Consider the following 27194-nt stretch of genomic DNA (forward strand, 5'->3'; position numbering starts at 1 on the left):
AAATATATACAAAGATGAAATCATGAAATAGATCATTATAATAAATCACAAATCACAATCTGAAAAACAAAAAATTGTGGCCTCTAAGCAAATTTCAGATCATGCATCTTTAACACTTCTTTAGCAATTTCTGCATCAGAAACTACCACTAAAGAAATTTCACCAAAATTGGCAATGATAGTTTCTTGGAATTTGATCTCTTATTGAAAACAAATGGAATAACGACGAAAGGATTTAAAAGGGAGTTATTTAAATAATGTGAATATTTTTTTTTAAATAAAATGGTGAAGGAGTACATGAATCTGATGGTTAAGTTCGGCGGTGAGACGACGACAATGGAAATAATGGCGGAGGAGGCGGTTGAGATGGGGTGAGGGTTGAGCTATGTGAGTCGGCGAGAGTATGAAAAAAGGGACAAATAGTTATGGAGTGCAGTAATAGAAATTGGAAGAGAAGATGAGCACTAGAAGACAACCATTACATCTGGTATGACCCGTCAAGGACCATCAGATCGCACGATCTGTTCTCTTAAAGAACAGACCGCGTTTTGCGATCTGTTCTAGAACAGATCGCAAAACGCGATATGTTCTTGTTCTGAGAACAGATCGCGTTTTGCGATCTGTTCTTGAACAGATTGCAAAACGCGATCTGTTCTTCAAGAGAACAGATCACAGTCATCTTCTCCGGCGAGGATTCTCGCCGGAAATCAATTTTTTTTTTTGATTTTTTATGTAAAAAGTTAAAAAGGCCCTTAAGATTAATTAAGATTTAGTTATGATTAATTAATGGTAAAATAGGATTAATTAAAGTAACTTATGAATAATTAGAAACCCACTCTCCAATTAAGGTGCCATGTCAGCATAGGGGTGTATTTGTACCGGTTTTGACAAGTTCAGGGTAAAAGTGATCATGTTTTGCTAATTTGGACGTTTTTGATACTTTGTGCCAAGTTGAGGGGCTAAAGTGATCCTTTGTTCGTTAGTTTTTATCAAGGCCTAATACCTCAAAAAATCCTGACCTTTTAGCCCCTTTTCAAATCTATCTTGACGTTGAAAACCGGTTAATTTTACCCTATTTCGTATTTTCTCGTTTCACTTGTACCCTAATTTTTTAATATTTCACAATTTTTTATTTAAATGATGAAATCATTTAATTAACTAAGTTTAAAGATAAAATTAAATTTATTTCCATTCAAAAAAGTACAAATAAGTCTTTTCTTTTTTATAAACTAACTAAAAACCATAATCAAATTAAAACTAATTTAAATTCTTATATGCTAGACATGGAGAACGTTTTTTAATTTTTTTCCAAACGAAAAAAACGCCAATTTAATATTTCAGAGTACAATTGAAATATAAAAATGTGAAATAGAGTAAAATTGACCAATTTTCAACGTCAGAGTAGGATCAAAAAGGAGTTAATAGGTCGGAGTTTTTTGAGGCATTAGGCCTTTTATAAAATATGGAAGAGAAACAAGTGATTTTTTAAAAGCAATAAGAGAAGTAGTAATTATAACATAAAGTAAATAGTCTTTATCCCTAAATTAATAAGGTAATAAAAAGGGAAAAAAATAGCCACACATCTTTAATTTGTAGAGAATAGATTCATATACTTTCTTATTCTGGCCATGCTCATCCAGTTGCCATTCAAATTGAAATCATAGACTGAAATTCAAAGTTTTTATTTCAGCAAAATATAATTGTTGATACTTATTTTCCGGACTGGTAAAAAGTGATAAGCGACTGAAGCGTACAATGATGATTTTCAAAGAAAAGGCGTCTGGATGACGAGTTATTGATTTGCTTATTCGAGTCCAAGCAGGCGTAATCGGTGCATAGTTGTGAACTTGGAGAATTAAAGCGTAATTAGCCGTAAATACTCTATAAAAATCCAAAGAGATTGTATTCTAAGTCCAGAAATTGGACTAATTGCAATGTTTTATAAGTTTATGAGCCAATTTGCAAGTTTGACGGACTAAAATTGGCCATATCCAAATTCATAGAGTCCCGGAAGCCTTTTTTGATACTTATAGACATCAAAATAACCTTTTAGCACCCTTTTACTTAGCCGCCAAGATAAAATACGAATTTAAATAAATTAAAAGAGGTTTACCTAAATCCTAACACCTAAAAACCTATCAAACCTATCACTTCACACACTTTCAACCCTAACAAACCCTTTATCACAAACTTCTATATAAATACCCCTGTTAGCTAGCCTAACAGGAAGTCGGCAAAATTCAACTACCAGAAAAGCCCCGAAAACCCTAAATTTCCCTAGCATAGGCCGAACCCTCCTACACCACACACACAAATTCACTTCAATTCTAGGCCTGAAAACAAGCTAATACGTTTTAATCTTTCAAGAACACAGACTAGGCAACGATTCGAAGTTAGATTCCGCATCCACTTCGTTAGTAAACAAGCCAATAACTAGGAACGGTACTTCTTAGGAACTTCTTTATTCCTATGTCACTTTTTATGTCATTTTGATCAAATTTGCTGAGTATTTATGTGGTAGGATGCATGCTAGCTTACTTTGTTAATTTTGCCATAAAATTGCCATTGCAATTGAATTTACTATAATTTCCATGAAATCGATAGGAAGCATGTTAATAGCTAAATTGATATGTCTTGTATGTTACATTCCAAATCCCAGCAGATTAAAATGCTTAGAAAACATGTTAGGGTGTTTTTTAAGCTTGTTTGCCATAAACTCATTCTTCCTTAGAATTGCTGTAAATTGATGTTTTAGGTGTTTTAATTCTCTTTTAAAAACTCTGAATTAATCTCAGAATATGTTATATTACACTTTCTGTTCTCTTATATGTGTTTTCCCTATTTTTTCATGAAAAACGGAGCTGAAACGATGAAAAATGGAGCTGAAACGATGTAAAACGGAGCTGTTCCTCTGCGCAAGCAGACGCCGCCGCTAGTGTGAACCGGTGCCGGCACTGTAACTGACACCCAGTATCATCCTTCTCTTTTTCCTGGAGAAGCCTTTCATAGCTCGTCACTCTATTCGTCAATTCAAATAAGTCCCGGAATCGGTGACCTTCGGAATGTTCCCTCATGGCGAAGCTTATTCCTATAACCACCATTGGGACGCAATCGGCCTCAAACATCTTTGTTGAACACCTTGTTCTCAGGTTTCTGAATCGGCCAATGTACTTCTCTACTGATTCAATTGGCAGATGCGATATACGAGCTAAATCGGCGAGGGTGACATCAGGAGGTGCCCTGTAAAACTCCTCATGGAAGAGGATTTCCAAATCCTTCAAGGTCTTTACAGAGTTCGGTGTCAACCTTGAGTACCAGGTGAAAGCCATTTTCGTCAATGAACTTGCGAACAGCCTGAGTTTTCAGAAGTCATGAGCTGCTGTTTCGCCGCATTGGGCTGAGAACCAAGCGACGTGCTCAACGATCAATTGTCCTCTCTCTTCTCCGGAGAAGAGGCTGAATTCTGGGACGTTGTATCCCCTTGGGAAAGGGTACAACTTATCGATCCAATCTGGATACAACTTCATGTACAAAGGGTGAGACATTGGCTTCAAGTCCACTCCGAGCTTTTCCAGCATGTTCAAGAGTTGCCTCTGATCGTATATATTCGGCTTGCCTCCTTCTGTGGCCGAACACTCGCCCATGTTTAACTCTTGGGTGTTGGCCCCGGACGCGACCCCTTGTGTTCTGGATTCACCTTGGGGAGCTGATGTGCTTGCCCCCAAGTTATCGGCTCTTCCTTGCCGATTAAGCCTCCTGTCTAATCAAGAGTTTAACTGACCCGTAAGTATACCCCAACTTACTAGGCTGCTGCATTGGTTCGGCCGAACTACCCGGATATCCGAAACGATTCGGTGTCTGGTTTTGTTCGGCACTCCTGTAACTCTGTTCGACAACGGATTGCCCGAAAAAGAGTCTGCCCAAGTTCTCCATCGCCTTGCTGAGGCCATCCAAATTATTCTGGATCTGCCTCTGGACCGTTGCCTGATCGGACATGATATTTTCCATCACCTTCGACATCTGATGCATCGCACCATCGAACATTTGCTTGTTTTCTTGGGTAATCTCACCCCTCAAAGCCGAGAAATCGGCCTGTGATAAGGAAGGGCGAGATGGAGGAAGTTGGCGTGAGTAGTCCATAGAGTCATCGCCATATCATCATTCTAGTCTGACGGGAGGTTTACATCAGTGACCGAAGGATTCGGCCCTTTGCCTGATTGATTAAACTGCTGTTTGTCTTTGGCCATGATTTCTGATATATCCGAATCAAAATCATCCACTCCGCCACCTTGCTTCAACTATTGTCGGCGTATAAGCCGAGCGTGCCTGGAATCGTCCTTAAACTCCGCTTTTGTGCTAACCATAAACTGATGTCCCCAGTGGAGTCGCCAAAAGATGTTCGCCTAGAAATTATCCGGACTCGAATCTTTAAATTTATAAATGGGATCGGTTTGAGGTTTGATGCTTTAACGAACCTATGAAGATATTCACATGGCTTCTTTGGTTAAAAATACTTAACCACGTAATCTAAGTGATAATAATCTGGGAGTTAATGAACTCAGGCGAGATTAATACCGAAAACTACTCCTAAATTAAAACAATCCGGAGATTGCGGGATAAAAAGCACTAGGCTTTATTTTTGATTGATTGATTTGTTGATATAAAAATAATGAAGTTCTGAGCTATATATAGCTCTACATAATCAAGATTCCTAATCTAACTACAACTAATATTCCTAAAGAGAAATACTCCTAATGAGTTGTAAATTCCTTATAAGAAAAGTAAAAGCTAGTCTGAAAAAGGCTTTCAATTGGCTTTAATTCCCTTGTTAAGCCCATGTGATGCTCTGACCCACAATATTTTTGGGCCGGTGTAAACAATAATGAATTATTATAAATTATTAAAATTGAAATTATATAACCATTGAGTGATATTTATACGTTATATTCTTAAATATATTATGAACTAATTTCTATTTTGATTTAAAATAGGCCTAATTACTTAAAAAAACGCCACCTTGAAACATTTTTTCGTTTATACCCTGACCTAGGAAAAAGTTCATTTGTACCATTTTTTTGATTTTTCGTTTTCAATTGTACCCCAAAATTTTATTTTTTGACAATTTAATTAATTAAAGGATGAAAACATTAAAAATAATTAAATAGAAGGGTTATATCATCTTTTTTCTATTTGAAAAATACAAATAAGTTAAAAAATGAAGGATTATTTTAAGCTTTTTTCTAAATGAAAACAGTTCAATTTAGTGCTTTAGGGTAGAGTTGAAAACGAAAAATCAAAAAAAGGGTACAAATGAACTTTTTCCTAGGTCATGGTATAAACGAAAAAATATTATAAGGTGGGGTTTTTTTAAGTAACTAGTGTCGTTTTACGTGTTTCACACGTGGCTCGTAGTGTGTTTAATTAATAATTATTTCTACAATTATTAAATCAAATACGATTTATTAGTTATATTGATTAATGTTTAAAATAATAGCAATATTAATTAATGAATTACTATATAACCTTCATTAAGTGATTAATTAGCTATAAATCAAAAAGGGTTATTAGGTAAATGTGCATGTCCCCCCCCATCCGTGCTTTTATATATAGTATAGATAGATTAGGCCTTTAAAATATACCATGTGATGAAATCATAAAATTATGATATTATTACATATTTAAATATGATACCGCAGAATTTTTTGATAATTGGGGAGGGGGAGCGCTTGTGGGAGGAATCAAACCCACGACCTAGCAGTTTGCTGCCTAGCGCTTATATCATTTGAGATATAGCTCATTGGTATATGATACCGCAGAATTGATACCGCAGAATTGATTTTGTTTTTAAAAGGCTAAAAAGAATTGATTTCAATAAGCGACCTACTTACCCATGCATTAATGATGATAAACGAAAAAGACATCATAAATTTAATATATATCAAACGCATGAAAAATTCACCAAACAAATGTCTAGTTCTCAGAATAAAGAAAAATCATCATAGTATATTTGTTTCTGCAGTTGTCCATCTGTAGAAACATAATAGGTGTTGTTCTATGGATCAGCTTTTAATTCTTTTATCAGTTAATAGTTTTAAACGACTATTTGTGTAATCTTTTAAAACTGCTCTTGCTCTAGTAATGACTGTAATTCTTATAATATTTTGGTTGTGCAAGATAACTAATATTGAACTTGCTCTAGAATGAAGTAATTTATGATTATGAGACGACATAACTGAAAGCAGAATACTGAGTGTTATAATGCAAATTTTCTTTTTTAATGGTTTTTCTTTGTTTCGTATCATAGGTAATTTTATTTTCTCATTTTGATTCTCTGCTTTAACTTTATAATTAAATTTCACGAATTAAAGTTGAGTTACCAAATTGCAACTCGGGCAAAATTGAGTAACCTCCAGAATCTATTACCCCTTAGATGGAGATGACTATCGTCCCTTCCTGTGCAATTGATCTCAAATTCTTACGTTTACTGGTTTCGTGTGAAGCCTCAAATCATTTGTTCATGTGAAATAAATATTTGCTGTTTATAAAAGTTTACTTTTTCAAGATTGTTTTGGCTTACTAATTGCTTGAATCAGAATACTTGTGTATTAATTCTTGTATTTTATTCAATCAAATTGATTGCAACTGCAGGTTGCCTCCGGAGATTAAATATTATGGTATACATTAAGGAAGTGCATGTCCATCTGAAATACCTGCTGTTTTGTTGTTGCTTCATGACGTGATAAGAGCCGGTTGGCACGAATATTTATTGTTGCTGCTAATTATAAATTACGGCCAGATATATATTTGTTTTGCCTTTAAATTATATTATAATCAACCGCATAATCAGCAGACCAATATATGGAACTTAAGAAGAATATGAACATGTATTGTAATTGTTCACTTAGATAATATTAAAATTAAAGATGTGCAAGCACGTACACTAAAAATGGGCATGATATCATATAGTCCTCATCAGCAACTTATTTTTATACTTCGCAATGTGCACACTACTAACTATAATAATCTAAATAAGACCCGCCACATTTTCTAATTTTTTTTGGTAATTACGCTTAATCTCCATCTATAAAACTCTCATATCCTCATTTCCAATTCTCATCACCCTCAAGAAGCTAATAAAAAGCTTAATTATACCAATCAAAATATTTCAAATATGGCTTTAAGAATTATAGCTTCTGGGGTACTTCTCGTATCTCTTAATCTTCTTTTCTTTACTTTGGTTAGCTCTACCTATGCATCCGACTACACTAGCACTCCAACATCATCAACACCAAAGCTAAAAGAGTATACACCCGATTACACTAGTAACCCATCATCAACAACACCCGAGCAAAAAGACTATACACCTGACTACACTAGCAAACCATCATCAACAGCTCCCGAACAAAAAGACTATACACCTGAATATAATAGCAAGCCATCATCAGCAACACCAGAGCTAACAAATTATGCACCTGACTACTCTAGCCACTCATCATCAGAAACCTCAGAACCAATAAACTATGCACCTGACTACACTAACAACCCGTCATCAGCAACACCAGAGCCAACAAATTATGCACCTGACTACTCTAGCCACTCATCATCAGAAACCCCAGAACCAATAAACTATGCACCTGCCTACACTAACAACCCGTCATCAGCAACACCAAAACCAATGGACTATGCACCTGACTACTCAAGCAACCCATCGTCAACATCGCCAGAGTCGATGGACTACACACCTGATTACTCCAGCAATTCATATGCTAAACCTGCCAAGTGTCCAAAGGATACTCTTAAACTAGGTGTATGTGTCAACTTATTGAAAGGTTTGTTAGGTGTTACAGTAGGTACACCACCACATGCTCCTTGTTGCAGCCTTATCGGTGATCTTGTTGATATTGAAGCCGCTGTTTGCCTTTGCACAACGATTAAAGCTAGTCTCTTGGGCATTGACTTGACTCTTCCTATCGACCTTAGCTTATTTCTCAACTACTGTGGCAAACAATTGCCAAAAGGATTCCAGTGTTCGTAAACTATTGTAATTTAAATTTATTTTTTATTTTCCAAGAGTTGTTTTTACAGTTTTTCTATAAGTGTTTATTAATTGTTGAGAGTCTTCTTTTACCTGCAATTGTATATTGCATGTTCGTTCTGAATTGAATTGTATTTTTTTTAAATTATGAATTAATTTTATTTTTGAATAACTAATTTTATTTTTAAATTTAAAATGGATTGTTTCTTATTTATATTAATTACACTAAATGGTTAATGAAGTGTGGAGTTTAATCACGGAATAAAATGTTGGATCCCCTAATATAAAATTTGGTATTAAATTCCAGAGTTTTCTAACCTATCCCGTTATTATAGTTTCTGAATAATTTGTTTTTTTTGTTTTATTGTAGTTATTAAAATTATATTTTCGGCCCAAAAGACAAACGCCTTATTTCGAATATCCAAAATATAGTCCAACTTATTTAGTATAAACATAAAAATCAACTCGATATGATGTCTTAAGTCACCAAAAATCCTTCACGTCCAAATAAAATAAATTTAATCTTCCAAACGAAAAAAATTAAAGTTAAAAAAAAAGGTTCAGTGACTTTTAAAATCAACTAGTTTCGCATTACGTGCTATGCACGTGGCTCGTAACGTAACTCGTCAATGAATATATTAGTAAATTTATTATATTTATATCAATTTTTTTATTTATAATTAATACTAAATTAGTTAAAAAAATTTGTAAAAGTAAATATAATATATTCGGTTATTAAAATTTTTTCCATATTGAATTTGTTCTTTTTTTGGTTTTATAATAACCATATTTAAATAATTAACTTAATTTTATTAATTTCTATCTTTAAAAATAATAAGATAGAAATTTAACCAATATTATATTGACCAAATACAATATTTTAATTTTGTAGTTCAATCAAACTAAAAGATAGGTATTCCTACTAATTTGGAGACAATGTAGTTATTTTTTACATACTAAAAATTAAATTGGAGATAATTTAGCTACCTATTCTAATTAGGACTTTAATTATAATAGTGATTAATTAAATAACTAATTAGTTAATGACTATAAAACCTTTATTTAGAAGTAAACTGAAAAGGATTATTTAGTAAATTTGTCTGTCCCCCCCACCCCCATCCGTGCTTTTATATATAGTATAGATATAGATTTATTGTTTTAGTCATTTACACCTCAACTTTTAGAATGACTATTTAAAAAAAAAATAACTCTGCCTATGCATCCGACTACACTAGCACTCCAACATCATCAACACCAAAACTAAAAGAGTATACACCCGATTACACTAGTAATCCATCATCAACAACACCCGAGCAAAAAGACTATACACATGACTACACTAACAAACCATCATCAATAGCTCCCGAGCAAAAAGACTATACACTTGAATATAATAGCAAACCAGCATTAGCAACACCAAAGCCAACAAACTATGCACCGGACTACTCTAGCCACTCATCATCAGAAACCCCAGAACCAATAAACTATGTACCTGACTACACTAACAACCCGTCATTAGCAACACCAAAACCAATGGACTATGCTCCTGACTACTCAAGCAACCCATCGTCAACATCGTCAGAGTCGATGAACTACGCACCCGATTACTCCAACAATTTATATGCTAAACCTGCCAAGTGCGCGAGGGATACTCTTAAATTAGGTGTATGTGTCAACTTATTGAAAGGTTTGTTGGGTGTTACAGTAGATACCCCACCACATGCTCCTTGTTGCAGCCTTATCAGTAATCTTGTTGATCTTGAAGCCGCTGTTTGCCTTTGCACAACGATTAAAACTAGTCTCTTGGGCATTGACTTGACTCTTCCAACTGACCTTAGCTTATTGCTCAACTACTGTGGCAAACAGTTGCCTGAAGGATTCCAGTGTTCGTAAACTAATGTAACTCAAATTGATTTCTATGTTTCCAAGAGTTATTTTTACTATTTTTCCATATGTGTTTTTTAGTTGTTGAGAGTCTTCTTTTACCTGTAATTTAAAATTGCAATTTAATTCTGAATTGAATTGTATTTTTAAGACTATGAATTAATTTTATTTTTGAAGAACTAATTTTGTATTTAAATTTAAATTTGATTTATTAATTAATTACATTAAATGGTTGTTTACACCAAAATTAAAAATATGGCCAAAAGGCCATAATAGCCCATATTCTTTTAATAGGAGAAAACTTGGCCAAAGTTTGACCAAAGATAATTTCAGAGGTTGATTTCAGAGGTTTTGACCAAGATTTGACCTTTGACCGGAAGATTAATTTCAGAAGTTAATTTCGGAGGTTTGACACCTTTGACTATAAGATTAATTTCAGAGTTTAATTTTGAAAGTTTGACCAGAAAATGATTTCAGAGGTTAAATTTTGGAGGTTCAAACAACATAACTTGGGAAGCTAACTTCAGAAGCTGAAGCTCAAAACTTTAAATCCAAGATGTTAAAAGTCCACAATATTGATGCCAAAAATTAAAAGCCCAAAAGCCCATAATATTGATGTCAGAAGCCCAGAAGCCAGAAACTCACGTGCTCTTTTTAGAAGCAGTTGAAGAAGCAGATTTGGAACTTATGATAGTGGAAAGCATCTTGGAGATAGTGGGCCGCAGTTGAAGATTAAAAATCAAGCAGTAGTTTTCAAAGGCTATAAATAAGAAGGAAGCAGAACAATTTTGGCCCCCGATCGAATTCCACAAAAACACGCCCAAAGGCAAAAATACACAACCTCTGTAATTTCTCATTCTTCAATCAGTAAAGCACTTTACGATTGAATTTCTTTGTTTTCATTCAAGTTCTCAGCATTACTTTTTTGGAGTACTTGTAATAAGGTTAACCAAGCCCAGTTCTTTGCTTAAGAAGTTAAGTTTACAAATTGGAATCCGTTCCTGGCAAGCCCGCATTCACACACACACACACCACTTGTTACGGTTTTCACATGAATCGCGAAACGTGAGTAACAATTTTTGGCACGCCTAGTGGGACACTGAGAGTCATGGCTAGAACTCGAAATGAGAAAGGTAAACACGTTATTGTATCCCAGGATACAGTGGATGATCCTACTGCTACAAATGTAGGACATGAAGACTAAGTGGCTCACATGGTCAGAAGCATTGAAAAAGAAAATTTGCCTCTTTAGGGAGAGGCGAGTGAAGATGTGCCTCCTGGCTTTGGAGAGCAACAGACACAAACTCCACGAAATTCTGAGCCGAGATTGGTAGAGGATTTAGACATGCTGTCAAAAGCCATGGTAGACATGAAGCAGACTCAGGCTAGCTTTAACCAAGCACATGCCGAGTTGACCAGGAAACAGCAGTTCGACATGGAACGCTATTTGGCAGACTTGATAGTTGCTGTCAAATTATCATCTCATGGTGGTGATGTACTAGAGGCTGTTAACACGGCCAAACAAAATCCTAACATACTTGGGGGGCAGTTATCTGGAGGAGTCCAGGAGATTGGAAGCACTAGTCATGTGCCAATCTCAAACCCGCCCTCTGAAGAAAGGTATATACCTCATCATAAAAGAGTTGAACCTATTAGTTTCAACTCTTTTAAAACTTATAATCAAACTAGCCGTTTAATGCAGGTGTTAATTATCCGGCTACGGATGATCCGGAGGTGAATCAAAATTTTCCTCAACCTCTGGCACTGGGGGCAATTACATACCCCATGAGAGAAATCAACCTCAGGTGTTGCCACCCCAACCTCCGGGAAGGCCACTGGGCATGGAGGCTGTAAGAGAAGCAATTCAGGAGTTGTATGGTCCGGGTCTAAGGCAGATTGACCGATCACAATTTCACAAACCTTATCCATATCAGATTGACAGGGAAAATCCTTACCCTAGAGGCAATAAAATTCCTAACTTCTCTTTACTCTCTGGAGAGGATGGCCAATCCACTATTGAACATGTAGCAAAATTCACAATTCAATGTGGGGTCCTAGCCAACCTAGATAATATTGCAAATTTCAAACTGAGATTATTTCCTAATTCTTTAACTGGTACTGCCTTTACTTGGTATGCTACTTTGCCCAGGAACTCAGTTTTCACATGGAAGGAGATGGAGAGGCTCTTTAATACTCAATTTTACCGTGCAGAGCCAGAGGTTTGCATAGCAGAATTGTCAAGGGTTTCTCAATGGTCTGGAGAGGATGCCGACATGTATATACACTGCTTCAAAAAGATGAGGAGCAGGTGTAAGATTTTCCTCCTAGAAACTGAGCATGTGAAAATGGCTCAGAGGGGCTTAAACATTGAGCTCCGGAAAAAGTTCCAGGGGATGGAGTTCAGGGACTTTTATGAGTTAGCTGCCAAAGTGTCTGAATATGAAGAACTCTTGAGGGAGGAAAGCCACAAGAAGAAGGTGGCAATGGGCACTTACTATCAAGAGGTGGGAGCATATGAAACCGCAGTAGCCGACCTCATGGCCACCGGTTCATGCACCTGCCCTATGTTGATTAAGAAGGCACCTGATGGCTGGAAGAAACAACAAAATTCCAATACCCAACCTCTGTACACTTTTGAGGTATCAAAAACAGAAGAAATTTTCGACTTTCTGTTGAAAGAGAAGTTCATTACTCTGCCTCCTGATCATAAAATGCCTTCAAAGGAGGAGTTGAAAGGCAGAGAATATTGTAAGTTCCACAACTCCCGGAGCCACTCAACCAATTCATGTTGTGGGTCAAAAAATATTACACAAGATAGGATTGCCAAGGGAGTTTTGGAATACCCAAAAAAGAAAGAGGCACTTGTGATAGATGAAGATCCTAATCCGGCTGTGGCATCTGTGAATGCCAGTGATCTTTCAGAACTTGACTTGCGACTGTTATTAGATATAAAAAGAAAGCTCAGAATCAGGGAGCAAAATGATCAAAGATTCTGGGGAGAGCAATTTGAAAGGGAGAGGAGATCAGAGGTGAAGCGAGATTATAGAGGAGAGAGAAGGTATGTATCTGGTTCTAGAAACTCTAATAATTTTACTTCTACTAACCGTGCTCCTCTGAAGAAGAAAAACAGGGTCTCTTACTATCAAATAAGGCCAGAAAGACATGTCTTTCAGGAAAGGAGATCCTATGTGTGGAGGAGAGATGAACAGCCAAAGGTTGCTCTGACATCTAGAGATGAACAACCAAAGGTTGCTCTAGCATCTGCAAAGCCAGAGGATGCGGTAGCTTCTGGAAAACAGAGAAAAAAGCCAAGATTTGTAGTGCCACCACCGGTTGCTAGTACTCCAAGATGGCATACAAACTACCACAGAAAGTTTCTGCCTCCTCTGATAAGAACACAAAAGCGGAGGCGCCAGAGGTTGAGGGTTGCTGCCAGAAGAGAAGGGGAGTTCAGACTCCAAGAGGACCCCAGAAAAAATATTGGAGGAGAAGGGTCAAAAAAGGTGCAACCTGGAAATCAAAAATCTTCTGAGGCAGTAGAAGTTAAAAATAAAACTTTTGACGTGCCTTCGAAGAGGGAAATTTCAGAAATGGAGTTGGAAGCTTTTCTGGAAGGGGAGTTTTCAGGAGGTGACCTGAACTTAGACGACCTCCTAGAGGATAACATGGAGCTGGATGATCTGGTGGAAGAGGAGATCCTACAAGAGGGCATGAGACTAAATGACCTCTTGAAAGAAGATACTGATGATACTCCAATCAAGGAAAGCGCCAAATTTCAGAGGAAATCTTTAGAAAATGACGATTCAGAATCAGACACAAATGACAATAAGCAAAAATCCATCAGAGTGGGGAAATTGAAATTCCCCTCACTTGTAATGTCTTTTCCTTGATTCTTCCAAATGATTTCAAAGGCCTAGAGAACGTACATGGAGACTCCGACAATTCTGAAGAAGTAGAGGAGATTCAAAGAGATGAGGTATCCAAACCTCCAAAAGATGAATGTCGCAGTCAGGTAACCATACAAGAAGCTGCAAATGGTGGACCAAAAAGGGTGATCTTTGATAAACCAGCAGAGGCAATGAACAAACATATCAAGCCTTTGTACATAAAGGCTCACTTCAATGGTAGACCAACCTCCAGAGTTCTGATTGATAATGGATCAACAGTCAATATTATGCCATTCAACATACTACATCCTTTGGCAAAATCTACAGAAGATCTCATATCTACAGAGGTTAGTGTGTCTGCCTTTACTGGAGAACTCACAAAAACTATTGGTGTTCTCCCAGTAGAGGTAACTGTAGGAAGTAAAACTTCCCTGTCGGCTTTTTTGTGGTGAATTCATCAGCCAACTACCAAGCTCTTTTGGAACGAGATTGGATTCATGCCAATTGGTGCGTTCCTTCATCCTTACACAAATTTCTGCTCTTTTGGAAGGGAAATGAGGTGGAGGTGGTATGGGCAGACACAAAACCATTTACCACTGCCACCAACATGGTTGAAGCTCGTTATTATGACTCATGTGTTGGCCCTATCCAATTCACTGGGAAAAGTAAAAAAGGCAAGCCGAAGGAGAAATCCGACAAACCTCTGGAAATCATGAAGAGGTTAAAAGAAAGGCAACTGAAATACTCGGATCAACGGCTATTATTCCATACAACAAGCCGTGCTCCTCCATCACCATTGAAGAAATTGATGATTAAGCTCACCTCTGGGAGTTTGCAGCAGCTGCATCTGCTATCTTAAGGGAACGTATGCAGTACATTATGGAAGGAATTATGGAGGAAAATAATTTGGCAGAGGTTCTAGATGCCGAAGTGGTTTTTGAAGAGGAAGAAACCTCTGAAGATCAGGATATGCAATAAAATTCAGACAAGGAATGTTTGAATTCTTAGTCCATAGGCTGAAATAACAGCCTATGCAAGCAGTTCACGTTAGCCCGAGTAAGAAACTCTGGGGCTAATTTTTTACGCTTTCGGGTTTCAATCTTAACCCGAAATGCATATGGAAGTGGTAAAGGACATTGTGAGCTATACGAATACCAATTTTGTATAGTGAACAAACGCTTTCGAATTGGCAAGATAGACAGCTAAAGTGAGCTTGACAAGCAACTTTGGACAAGTTAGAAAAATTTGAAAGGTCCAAGATGATGACAACCAGGAATGAACGAAGAGATGTTCAAAGGTAATAAGGGGGAGTTTAAAGTTAGTATCTATAGGTAATGAATAAGGACAAAGAGTACAACGCTAAGAAGCGAAACGATACGAGCCTGTAAAAGCAAGTAGTTAGTAGACGACGGGGTTTTTATCCCAAAGCAACAACAATTGTTGTTGTAATACCCCAAAATATTTAAGTATCTAATTGGACCATGTGTCCAGTTCTGATTCGCCAGAGTGGCGATATTAGAAGTAATTTTTCAAAAATTAAGATAAATAAGTTTTAGTAGGTCGGTTTTGGGAAAAGATAATGGCGAAGAATTTACTAATATATTTCAATTCTAAAAGTCAAATTGGAATTGAAAGAAAAAATGTCAGGAAAAGTCCCAAACTAGGGTTCAGGGTCTAAATTGGTAATTTAACCAGTTAAGTCCGAAAATGGAAATTATCTTGCCAAGGTCCGTGAAATGTTTTATAGTATATGTGGTAAAAGTTTCGGGTCAATCGGAGACCTTTTAAAATTTGGACGCGGATGCGTTTTGGGCTAAATCGCAAGTTTGAAAAGTTTAAGGGCTAAAGTGCAAATTAGCCAATTAAAGCTCGAGAATAGTAATTGAAAGAAATTGACGGAAAAATAATAATTTTGGGATAGTATTATTTATCTAAATATAAATAATAGGTATGTAATTGAGTTAAAAGAATAATTTAACCGCTTGGTTAAATTAGAGAGTTTAAAAGAGAAATGGTTTAAGTTAAAGAAGTGAGGGATCAAAGTGAACTTTTAACCAATCATATATATATACAAATCCTTCTTCAAGAAGGAAAGAAGATGAGAGCAGAAGGAGAAAAGAGAAACGAGGGTTTATCGACGATCAATTTCGATTCGTCGCGGTTTCGCCGTTTCTCGTCCGAATCGAGTGATTCTCACGACGTTGGAACGAGGATTCAATTCTCTATCAACTTCATGCTTCAAAACAAGGTAATATTGCTGTTTTGTTTCCTGAAATTGAAGGTTTAAGGGCTGTTACGTTGCGATCGAATCGTATCAACCGTAATCACGTCGTTTTTGACGTTTTTGATGATTATTGAGTTCAATTTTGTGACATATTGATGTAGAAGCATGCCGGGATGAGTTAGGAGTGTCGAAAGCATGTCGAGGAAATATTTGGACCTGTTTAGGGGTGTCGCACGACGTGCGACAATGTCTCACGACGTGCGACATAGTCCCGCGACGCGATCAAACTTAAAATCGACATAACTTCTTCGTTCGGACTCGGAATTGATCGATTCTCGTTGCGTTGGAAAGAGGAGATGATTCTCTATCTTCTAAGCCCTAAAAGTCAAGGTAATGTTTGGGACTGTTATGTTATGAACGGGTCAAACTAATCGTAATCGTGTTGTTTTTGACATTTTAGATGTTGTTTAAGTGTTTTTGATATATATACAACTTGTGGTGTTGATGGGTAAGTGAACGATGGTCGGAATGGAGTCCGGGACAAGTCGGTATCGCGTTCGGGGTCGAAGAACACGTCCTCACGACGTGAGGATGCTCCTCACAACGTGGGAAGCTCTCTCACGACGTGAGGGAGGTGCCTCACGACGTGAGGACAGTCCCTCACGACGTGAGGGCAAACCTCACGACGTGAGGAAGGTCCTCACGACGTGAGGAGGGCCTGGCACGATGTGCCAAGCCCGTCTTGAAGCTGGAATAGCACCCCGGGGCCCGACGCAATGTATTTTTATTTGGTTTGAACTTAAGGACTCCAAAAATATTAAAGTTGGACATATAACATGAGAAGTATGATTAGAGTTTGATATGAAGGGTTAAACCTATAGATTAAAAGTTATCGAGTTTATAAGTCGTATTAGGATCAAATGGAAATAACCTAAGTTTATAACTTAGGTCCCAATATGAAGTTTATGTTTAGGAATTTAAACGTACCTATAATTTGAATAGGTAATTGACGTATCGACGAGCTACCAGGCCGACGAACTGGAATAGCTACGAGATCGAACGACGTATGGAGCTTACGTTTACGGGATTATAATAATGCGTTTTTGGATAGCGGGTTCTGTGAGTTGCACTTTACTTTCACGTATTATATATTAAAGTTATTTTATATAGATATATATAATGTTTACACGCATCGCATTATATATAATTGATTGAAATGTTATATGTTTTATTAGTTTCTATATACGAGAACTAGTATGTGATCCGAAGAAACTAGCTACCTATTGGGTGTCAATAGGCTGTGTGATCACCAGTATTGAGTCAGTCTAGTGTGTTTGCATTTGAGAAATGGTTGGATATGTATGATATGATATGAATTCGATACGAGAGTGAACTCGGCTACGGTGTAGCCTGGAAGTCCCCGTATCTAGTGGGCTGGGCCCACCAGTGAGTTGGACTCACAACTTGAAATTACGATTGGGTTGAATGATATATGATTATTCGAGAAATATGTCGCATGCTAGGATATTAGTTTCGTACGGATCAAATACATGTTTATATGTTTTATATTATTGTTTTCTTGAGATGCGATGTTATGTTTCTATATTAATACTATTAGTAAATGTCAACTCACTCAGTATTTCCCCAAATACTGACCCCTCACCATTATTGTTTTCAGGTTATCGGAGTCGGATCAGACAGACCATCTCCTTTGTGTTGGAAGTCGTTTGACTTGCACAAAGCACGTTGTTCTTTAGAGCTGCAGTAGTCCGTAGGTGTCTATATGAGATTTACGTTTATTTTCAAACGGTATTTGAAATGTGAATTCTGATATAAGAAGTTGTTTATAGCAGTAATGCTTTTAACCGTTTGATTTCGTCAACCAATTACCATATGTGGAATTGGTAGTGACTATGACTAAAAGCGGGGCAGTGTTGGATATGGGATATCGCACTGTAAGGCCCTAGCTATGGCGAATCATGTTGTAAAGATTTTCAGATGAGTAATATAAGATTCTGATATTTATTAATAAAATGTTTAAACGAGCTTTCTGAAAACGTTTTATATATAATAATATGTTTTTAATTGCGAAAAAATAATAACGGTTTTAGGCTTGCTACGGGTTTCGGAGCTACCACTCCCATTCCCTAGCGCCGGTCGCGGCTCAATAATTTGGGTCGTGACAATTGTGGTATCAGAGCAGTTGGTCCAGTTACCTCTGTTAATATGTGTTTTGTCCGTTGAGTGACCTAGGAACTACTGCAGCTATAGAGTTGAGTTCTGTCTGATCCAAGTAGTTTGCATTGCTGTTTTGTGCTAATTATAATTGATTGATGTGTGAAGTGCTTGGTTGTGTTATGACACGCATATATGAGATACATATGCGTATTCGTTCTCGATAAGATATGCATACGTGATATGCATATCAGATGGAACCTCGAGGAGGTGAAATTCTATAATGAGGCAGTTCATGTTTTGGCATGTCTAGGCCAGAAACTATTACGGCTTAATACATCATTTGACCCCTAAACAATACACTTTTATTCTCTGAGACTCTTAAACTAATTTGATATTCTATTGGACCTCTTAACTTTTTTTTTTGTTCTATTTAACCCGTCAACTGCAACTTTTTTTCCGATCTGACCTTTTTCCTCCAACGTGGCAAAAGCGCGTGTTTTCAAACGCTTTAAAACGCGTGAAGGATAATTAAAATACATAAATTGTTCTATTGAACCACCGAACTACACTATTTTGTTCTATTTGACCCCTAAACTTATTTTATTTTCCTATTCCACCTTCAAACTTTTAATTTTTATCCATTTAACCTTCTCAAAAATACAATTATTTAATTTTTATCCATTTAATCTTCTAGAAAAATAAAAAAAAATTGAAATTTAGTTAAATAATTACATAATATAACTTCTTGTACATGTAAATGTTTGTTTACATTTCAATAATGATAATTGAAGTTTGTCTATTTTTAACGATATTATAAAATATATAAATTTACTATACTTTGTTTCACGAATTTCCAATCTTAAAAATTTTAATACTCCAGCTTTTAATTTTTTGCAATTTCCAACTTTTGAAATCAATTCTGAATTTTTAAAATTTGTATTAAAATTGGAAAACACGTTAAATTTCATGATTTTTAAAGCCTTAAATGATTATTTCAAATAATATGTAAAGTACATCACTTTTAATTTTAAAGTAAAAAAAAATATTTAGGCTTAATATATTTTTTGACCCCTAAACCATACCCTTTTATTCCCTATGACCTCTAAACTATTTTAGTGTTCTATTGGACCTCTTAACTATTTTTTTTATTCTATTTAACCCCATGTCAGCAAAGCCATGTCAGCAATTTTATCCACGTCATCCCGCGTGGTGTGCACATTCCGAATGAGGGGTTAAATAGAACAAACAAAAAGAGCTAAGAGGTCCAAAAGAATACGAAATTAGTTTAGAGGTCGCAGAGAATAAAATAGTATAGTTTGGGGCTCAAATGATGTATTAAGCCAACTATTAAAATGATCAATTGAAACGCTAGAAGGCGGACAACGAACGTGAGAGAACTTGCCGGATACAGAGTTTAAAGGTCTAGAGAGCTTACAAAACTCAAAGTTTATAACTTTCTAAAGTATTTGTTTAAACGATTTTGAAAGCATAATTGTGCCTAGACCCGATATAGAAATGTGTGATTGCCACGACATTGATAGAAATGCATCACTACATACATAATTAATAAAGAGAATGATAAATGAAGACATGCATTAATAGTACATGCATCATATGCATTATGCTCAGACGAAAAGGTGAGTTGTGGCAACTCTTTGGGGATGAGAGACGTCATCACCCTAGTGCACAATTTTGCTAAGATTTGAATGAAATTTTGATTTAAATTTCGAAACGAGATGTTTTATGTGAAAGAGTTTTACAAAGAGTTGTGTTTTTATGTAAGTATACCTAGACCAGAACTCTGTGACGGAAGTGAAGTGCTCACGAGCAAGCTACGATCAAGGCCACGAGAAGATAAATACGTATAATTACGAGAACATAGAAGTTATGCTTCTAGGATATGAACTTAGCCTTGATTAAACAGACTAGTATATGACTAGAATAGTAGACATTTAACAACGTATAGAACATGTATGTTGTGTTTTGATAATCTTGATGTTTGGTTAAGCCTATGTCAGCGGAATACTCACAGGTTTTAAGATATGATGCGTAACCAAGGAAAATCTAGGAGACACAGATTTTCTTTGAACTCAGTCAATATAGATGCTTATAGGCACGATAGTAATATGCGTATAACATATACAATGCGAGTATATGTTATGATAATTTGCTAAGTTTACGATGAGTTAGAACACTCATAAGACTTGCAATAATAGACGTAATCATAGAAGGCCAGAAACAAGATGATAGTCGAACATAGAAATTGACTCATAGCTTACATTTTTTTAAGGATAGAAGATTATCTATATGAAAGGATAACGTGAGCTTTGCGCGATATTAGAAAATGACATTCCTAAGACGGACACTAGAGGATTAACCGTTAGGATCATTAATCTAAGAAATTAAAAGATATTTTCATAAGAGGATCAATGATGGATATGTATGGATAGAGGAGATGAGCCAAATAGATGGGCGACAAGAACATGAAGTATGAAGCATGAAATTGAATGGTATGAAATGTGAGATTGGGTTTGCTAAGTACAACCAACATCAACCCCGTATGAGAATGGATAGTTGGAGGTATATAATAAGAAATATCAAGAGATAAATGACAAGTGTTGCAATAGGTGAGTTAGAAGTTGGAACTTCCACCACAAGGTTGCGATTATAGAGCGGATGAAAAGATTAGGGCAAGTATAAGTGTGATAGATGTACGCGAAGCGGGATCTTAAATTTCAAATTTGGCTAATAAGGAAAAGAGAAGAGTCACGTGAAGAGTTGACCAGGAAATTAGACGAATCAAACTTTATGTAGTCGTTATACATAAATATAAAGAGAGATAAAGATGACACAAATTTGTGATCAACGTTATTGACAGTTATGATGTCAGTGCATGCGATGAGACAATACGTATGCGATCGAGAACGCACTACGTCGAGAGAATCAGGCAGAGTAGGTTACAACTCTCCATTAATGATCGATATTGTGAATACTAAAGGAAGGAGTACACGATGTACGAGACGCGATGAAGAGTAATACGAAGAATGCAATAGAAGTAACATGAAGAAATATATCTACGGTATAGATATAAGAAAGAAGTAACGAGTGAATATAAAACAACGGTGGATAGTAAGGAGTAAACCTCGCACCACAATATGAAAAAAGCAGAAATAGATATGAGAAAGAGTTAGATTATAACAAGGAATACTAAAATTATTTTTGAGAATCGAAAGACGATCGAGGTCAAGAAGACGATAACAGAGAAAAGAATATAGCTAAGACGATATAAGAAGATGAACAAGTAATTAAAGACAAGTATAACCTAAGGGTTAATACTAAAGTTAATATTGAAACTTCAAGGAATGAATCACGATGAGACAAATAGTGAGAAACTCAATAAGGGGAGAATGATATCGAAAGAAGATTGATGAGAAAAGAATATAAAGTACCAGAAGTGGCAATAAAGATTCGGGTATAGAAATGGTCACAATCTTACAAGGAATAACTATGTTTGCGATAAGAACAGACAAGGATCTCCACGAGAATATGAAGGTGTACTTAAATAGATAAAGAACGAGAAAACGAATTTGAAGATCAATGAAAGTATACACGATACGCGATAAAGAAAGACGATAACAGTGACGATACTGTTAAAGGCAATACATGGCAACAAGAACTGAAAGAATTAAGGATTTTCATTGGAAATGAATAAACGATGCACATTGAACAAATCAGGAGTAGAGATCCAACGCGGCGACAATTGTTGTCCCACTAGTATGAAGATCGTATACATAGTAGCTACGCTCGAACCAAGAAGGTTCACAAAGAGATTAAACATCTCTTTCTAATAGGATATTAAGCATTAGTGTGCAAGTATCTGTGATATAAAGAAACATAACGTAAGACTAACAATCTTTAAAAGATGTCAGCAATGATCGTACAGTGGAAAAGGGGATGGGATAACAAAGACAGTTATCCAAGAATGTAGCGAATGAAAGATGAAACAGATTGATGTAAAGTAAGAAGAGATAAGAAATTTCAACGCTTAGTGCATCGCACTTAAGAAGTAGGAAGTAAGTCAACGAGGATACGACAGAGGAAGCAGCACATAAGGTGCAATAACATAAAAAAAAAAGATCGAGTAAGTCCCTACAGAGAAAGCAAAGACATTATAAGGATGCATCATGAGAAACATCTCATAGATGACCGTCGATAAGCGACGATAATAAAGAATGAAATTGCATAAGGTAAGTAAATAAGACCTACGAGGATAGCGAATAATGGGATGAAGTTCCCAACACCACGATGAATAACAATCAGACGATGGTAACAGTAATGTGAAAGAAACTACGTAAGTAGTGAAACATGAGTTAATTCAGTATTTACATCACTCAACAAGGAATGATAATAAGATTAGACATTTTGGATAAAAGTAAAGAATCAAGAACAGAGAATCACAAGTACGTATGCATACGAATAAAATCGTCATAAAAGAAAGAAGTCGAATGACGAGGATTATTGTCTTTAGTGATAAGACATCATTAAGATAAACTATCATTAGGCTTCAGTAATAAACTGAAAGTTCAATGACAAGGATAAGAGTCCATTATATTGAATGTCAAACAAGGAACGGAAGAAAGAGGTCATGTATATAAGGTTAAAGTGAAGAGATTAAAAATAAGGGATCACGAGGCATAAGAATACAACTGAAGTCACGATAAAAGAAGGTAATGACATGAAGGTCGTCAATGACGAATGACGTTATTTTACAAGAAGTACATAACTGGAATGATAAATTCCATGCATCAAAAGGCATCATGAAATGAACATGGTGTACCGATTATGAATGGAGTTCAAGATGTTAAGTGTCTAAGATAAGTCAAGAAAGTATATGAAAATTCGAGGACGAATTTTTATAAGGGGGAAAGAATGTAATACCCCAAAATATTTAAGTATCTAATTGGACCATGTGTCCAGTTCTGATTCGCCAGAGTGGCGATATTAGAAGTAATTTTTCAGAAATTAAGATAAATAAGTTTTAGTAGGTCGGTTTTGGGAAAAGATAATGGCGAAGAATTTACTAATATATTTCAATTCTAAAAGTCAGAATTGGAATTGAAAGAAAAAATGTCAGGAAAAGTCCCAAACTAGGGTTCAGGGACTAAATTGGTAATTTAACCAGTTAAGTCTGAAAATGGAAATTATCTTGCCAAGGTCCGTGAAATGTTTTATAGTATATGTGGTAAAAGTTTTGGGTCAATCAGAGACCTTTTAAAATTTGGACGCGGATGCGTTTTGAGCTAAATCGCAAGTTTAAAAAGTTTAAGGGCTAAAGTGCAAATTAGCCAATTAAAGCTCGAGAATAGTAATTGAAAGACATTGACGGAAAATAATAATTTTGGGATAGTATTATTTATCTAAATATAAATAATACGTATATAATTGAGTTAAAAGAATAATTTAACCGCTTGGTTAAATTAGAGAGTTTAAAAGAGAAATGGTTTAAGTTAAAGAAGTGAGGGATCAAAGTGAACTTTTAACCAATCAATTATATATATACAAATCCTTCTTCAAGAAGGAAAGAAGATGAGAGCAGAAGGGGAAAAGAGAAACGAGGGTTTATCGACGATCAATTTCGATTCGCCGCGGTTTCGCCGTTTCTCGTCCGAATCGAGTGATTCTCACGCCGTTGGAACGAGGATTCAATTCTCTATAAACTTCATGCTTCAAAACAAGGTAATATTTCTGTTTTGTTTCCTGAAATTGAAGGTTTAAGGGATGTTACGTTGCGATCGAATCATATCAACCGTAATCACGTCGTTTTTGACGTTTTTGATGATTATTGAGTTCAATTTTGTGACATATTGATGTAGAAGCATGTCGGGATGAGTTAGGAGTGTCGAAAGCATGTCGAGGCAATATTTGGACCTGTTTAGGGGTGTCGCACGACGTGCGACAATGTCTCACGACGTGCGACATAGTCCCGCGACGCGATCAAAACTTAAAATCGACATAACTTCTTCGTTCGGACTCGGAATTGATCGATTCTCGTTGCGTTGGAAAGAGGAGATGATTCTATGTCTTCGAAGCCCTAAAAGTCAAGGTAATGTTGATGTTTGATTCTCTGGAAATCAAGAGTTTGGGACTGTTATGTTACAAACGGGTCGAACTAATCGTAATCGTGTTGTTTTTGACATTTTAGATGTTGTTTAAGTGTTTTTGATATATATACAACTTGTGGTGTTGATGGATAAGTGAACGATAGTCGGAATGGAGTCCGGGACAAGTCGGTATCGCGTTCGGGGTCGAAGAACACGTCCTCACGACGTGAGGATGCTCCTCACAACGTGAGAAGCTCCCTCACGACGTGGGGACAGTCCCTCACGACGTGAGGGCAAACCTCACGACGTGAGGGCAAACCTCACGACGTGAGGGCAAACCTCACAACGTGAGGAAGGTCCTCACGACGTGAGGAGGGCCTGGCACGACGTGCCAAGCCTGTCTTGAAGCTGGAATAGCACCCCGGGGCCCGACGCAATGTATTTTTATTTGGTTTGAACTTACGGACTCCAAAAATATAAAAGTTGGACATACAACATGAGAAGTATGATTAGAGTTTGATATGAAGGGTTAAACGTATAGATTAAAAGTTATCGAGTTTATAAGTCGTATTAGGATCAAATGGAAATAACCTAAGTTTATAACTTAGGATCTCAATATGAAGTTTACGTTTAGGAATTTAAACGTACCTATAATTTGAATAGGTAATTGACGTATCAACGAGCTACCAGGCCGACGAACTGGAATAGCTACGAGATCGAGCGACGTATGGAGCTTACGTTTACGGGATTATAATAAAGCGGTTTTGGATAGCGGGTTCTGTGAGTTGCACTTTACTTTCACGTATTATATATTAAAGTTATTTTATATAGATATATATACTGTTTACACGCATCGCATTATATATAATTGATTGAAATGTTATATGTTTTATTAGTTTCTATATACGAGAACTAGTATGCGATCCGAAGAAACTAGCTACCTATTGGGTGTCAATAGGCTGTGTGATCACCAGTATTGAGTCAGTCTAGTGTGTTTGCATTTGAGAAATGGTTGGATATGTATGATATGATATGAATTCGATATGAGAGTGAACTCGGCTACGGTGTAGCCTGGAAGTCCCCGTATCTAGTGGGCTGGGCCCACCAGTGAGTTGGACTCACAACTTGAAATTACGATTGGGTTGAATGATATATGATTATTCGAGAAATATGTCGCATTCTAGGATATTAGTTTCGTACGGATCAAATACATGTTTATATGTTTTATATTATTGTTTTCTTGAGATGCGATGTTATGTTTCTATATTAATACTGTTAGTAAATGTCAACTCACTCAGTATTTCCCCAAATACTGACCCCTCACCATTGTTGTTTTCAGGTTATCGGAGTCGGATCAGACAAACCATCTCCTTTGTGTTGGAAGTCGTTTGACTTGCACAAAGCATGTTGTTCTTTAGAGCTGCAGTAGTCCGTAGGTGTCTATATGAGATTTACGTTTATTTTCGAACGGTATTTGAAATGTCAATTCTGATATAAGAAGTTGTTTATAACAGTAATGCTTTTAACCGTTTGATTTCGTCAACCAATTACCATATGTGGAATTGGTAGTGACTATGACTAGAAGCAGGGCAGTGTTGGATATGGGATATCGCACTGTAAGACCCTAGCTATGGCGAATCATGTTGTAAAGATTTTCAGATGAGTAATATAAGATTCTGATATTTATTAATAAAATGTTTAAACGAGCTTTCTGAAAACATTTTATATATAATAATATGTTTTTAATTGCGAAAAAATAATAACGGTTTTAGGCTTGCTACGGGTTTCGGAGCTAACACTCCCATTCCCTAGCGCCGGTCGCGGCTCAATAATTTGGGTCGTGACAGTTGTCCCACTAGTACAAGGATCGTATACGAAATAGACAAGCGCAAACCACGAGAGTTCACAAAGGAATTAGTAATCTCCTTTCTAAAAAATATCAATTATCGACGCACGAATAGCGATGATATAAAGTAACATAGGATAAGAATAACAATCTTTTAAGATGTTAGCAATGATCATAAGATGAATAAAAGAATGGGATAACAAAGACAGTTATCCAAGAGTTGGAATGATATCAAGAAAGATAAGGGAAACGCCTAAGGAAGGCATAGTCCAATTTGGACAGGAAAGACAAGTTATTCTCGAGGGATGACAATCTATACCAGATGGTCAATGGTATGAGATGGAAGTTGGAAGTTGGAATCTAACTTCGCTTTCATAAGATAACGACAGATGAGAGGAGTAGATATGCATTAAGGATATACATATAAGTTTGTTTTAGGAAAGTGGCAAAAGTTTGAATTCGAGGACGAATTTATTAATAAGGATGGGTGAATGTGGTAACCCAAAAATTTTGAAATAAGAAAATCGTACCACGAGTCCTAAAGTTTCGAATTTGGACCAAGTAGGGCGGAAATGAACACCGACATAATAATTTTTAAAGAATTATTGTGAAATAATAATAATTCAACGTGGGAATTATTATTATTAATAATAATTAAGGACTTGTCGGAAAAAGGATTTCCGAAATTGTTTGATAATTAAGTACGTCGGTTTAGTGAGTGAGTTAAAATGGATTTTTAACTTACTAAAAGAAATGATAAAGCATAAGTGAGGGATTAAGTGGTCTTTTAGTCTATCTCATGTGTTTAAGATAGAAAATAAGAGAAATAGAGAGCGTTCTGTTAGATATAAGTAGTAGTACGAATACAGTCGGTGAGATGAAATCTCAGAGACCGTACTACGTGGTAGTGAAACTACCATAAGGAATAAGTACTCGATTCGTTCGAGAGTTCGGATTTGTGTAACCCTTATACCAAGTTATAGTATATGTGTTAAGGTTTCATTCGGAATACTTATACATGGATGTATTTAAATGAATGG

At 36.2% G+C, this 27194-nt stretch overlaps 2 protein-coding genes across 2 annotated transcripts; both read left to right on the top strand.

Annotated features, from left to right (window-relative positions):
- Positions 1–7097: 7097 nt before the first annotated feature.
- Positions 7098–8206, top strand: LOC126674093 (pEARLI1-like lipid transfer protein 3). Its single transcript, XM_050368467.1, has one exon. The coding sequence runs from the start codon at positions 7171–7173 to the stop codon at positions 8032–8034; it is 864 nt and encodes a 287-aa protein (XP_050224424.1). The 5' UTR covers positions 7098–7170; the 3' UTR covers positions 8035–8206.
- Positions 8207–9567: 1361 nt separating this feature from the next.
- On the top strand, positions 9568–10647 carry LOC126672350 (14 kDa proline-rich protein DC2.15-like). The gene is made up of 2 exons (XM_050366301.1): positions 9568–9919; positions 10514–10647. The coding sequence occupies exons 1-2, from the start codon at positions 9568–9570 to the stop codon at positions 10645–10647; spliced, it is 486 nt and encodes a 161-aa protein (XP_050222258.1).
- The last annotated feature ends 16547 nt before the right edge of the window (positions 10648–27194 follow it).

This window comes from Mercurialis annua, linkage group LG3, assembly GCF_937616625.2.
Source record: "Mercurialis annua linkage group LG3, ddMerAnnu1.2, whole genome shotgun sequence".
NCBI classification, from domain to species: Eukaryota; Viridiplantae; Streptophyta; class Magnoliopsida; order Malpighiales; family Euphorbiaceae; genus Mercurialis; species Mercurialis annua.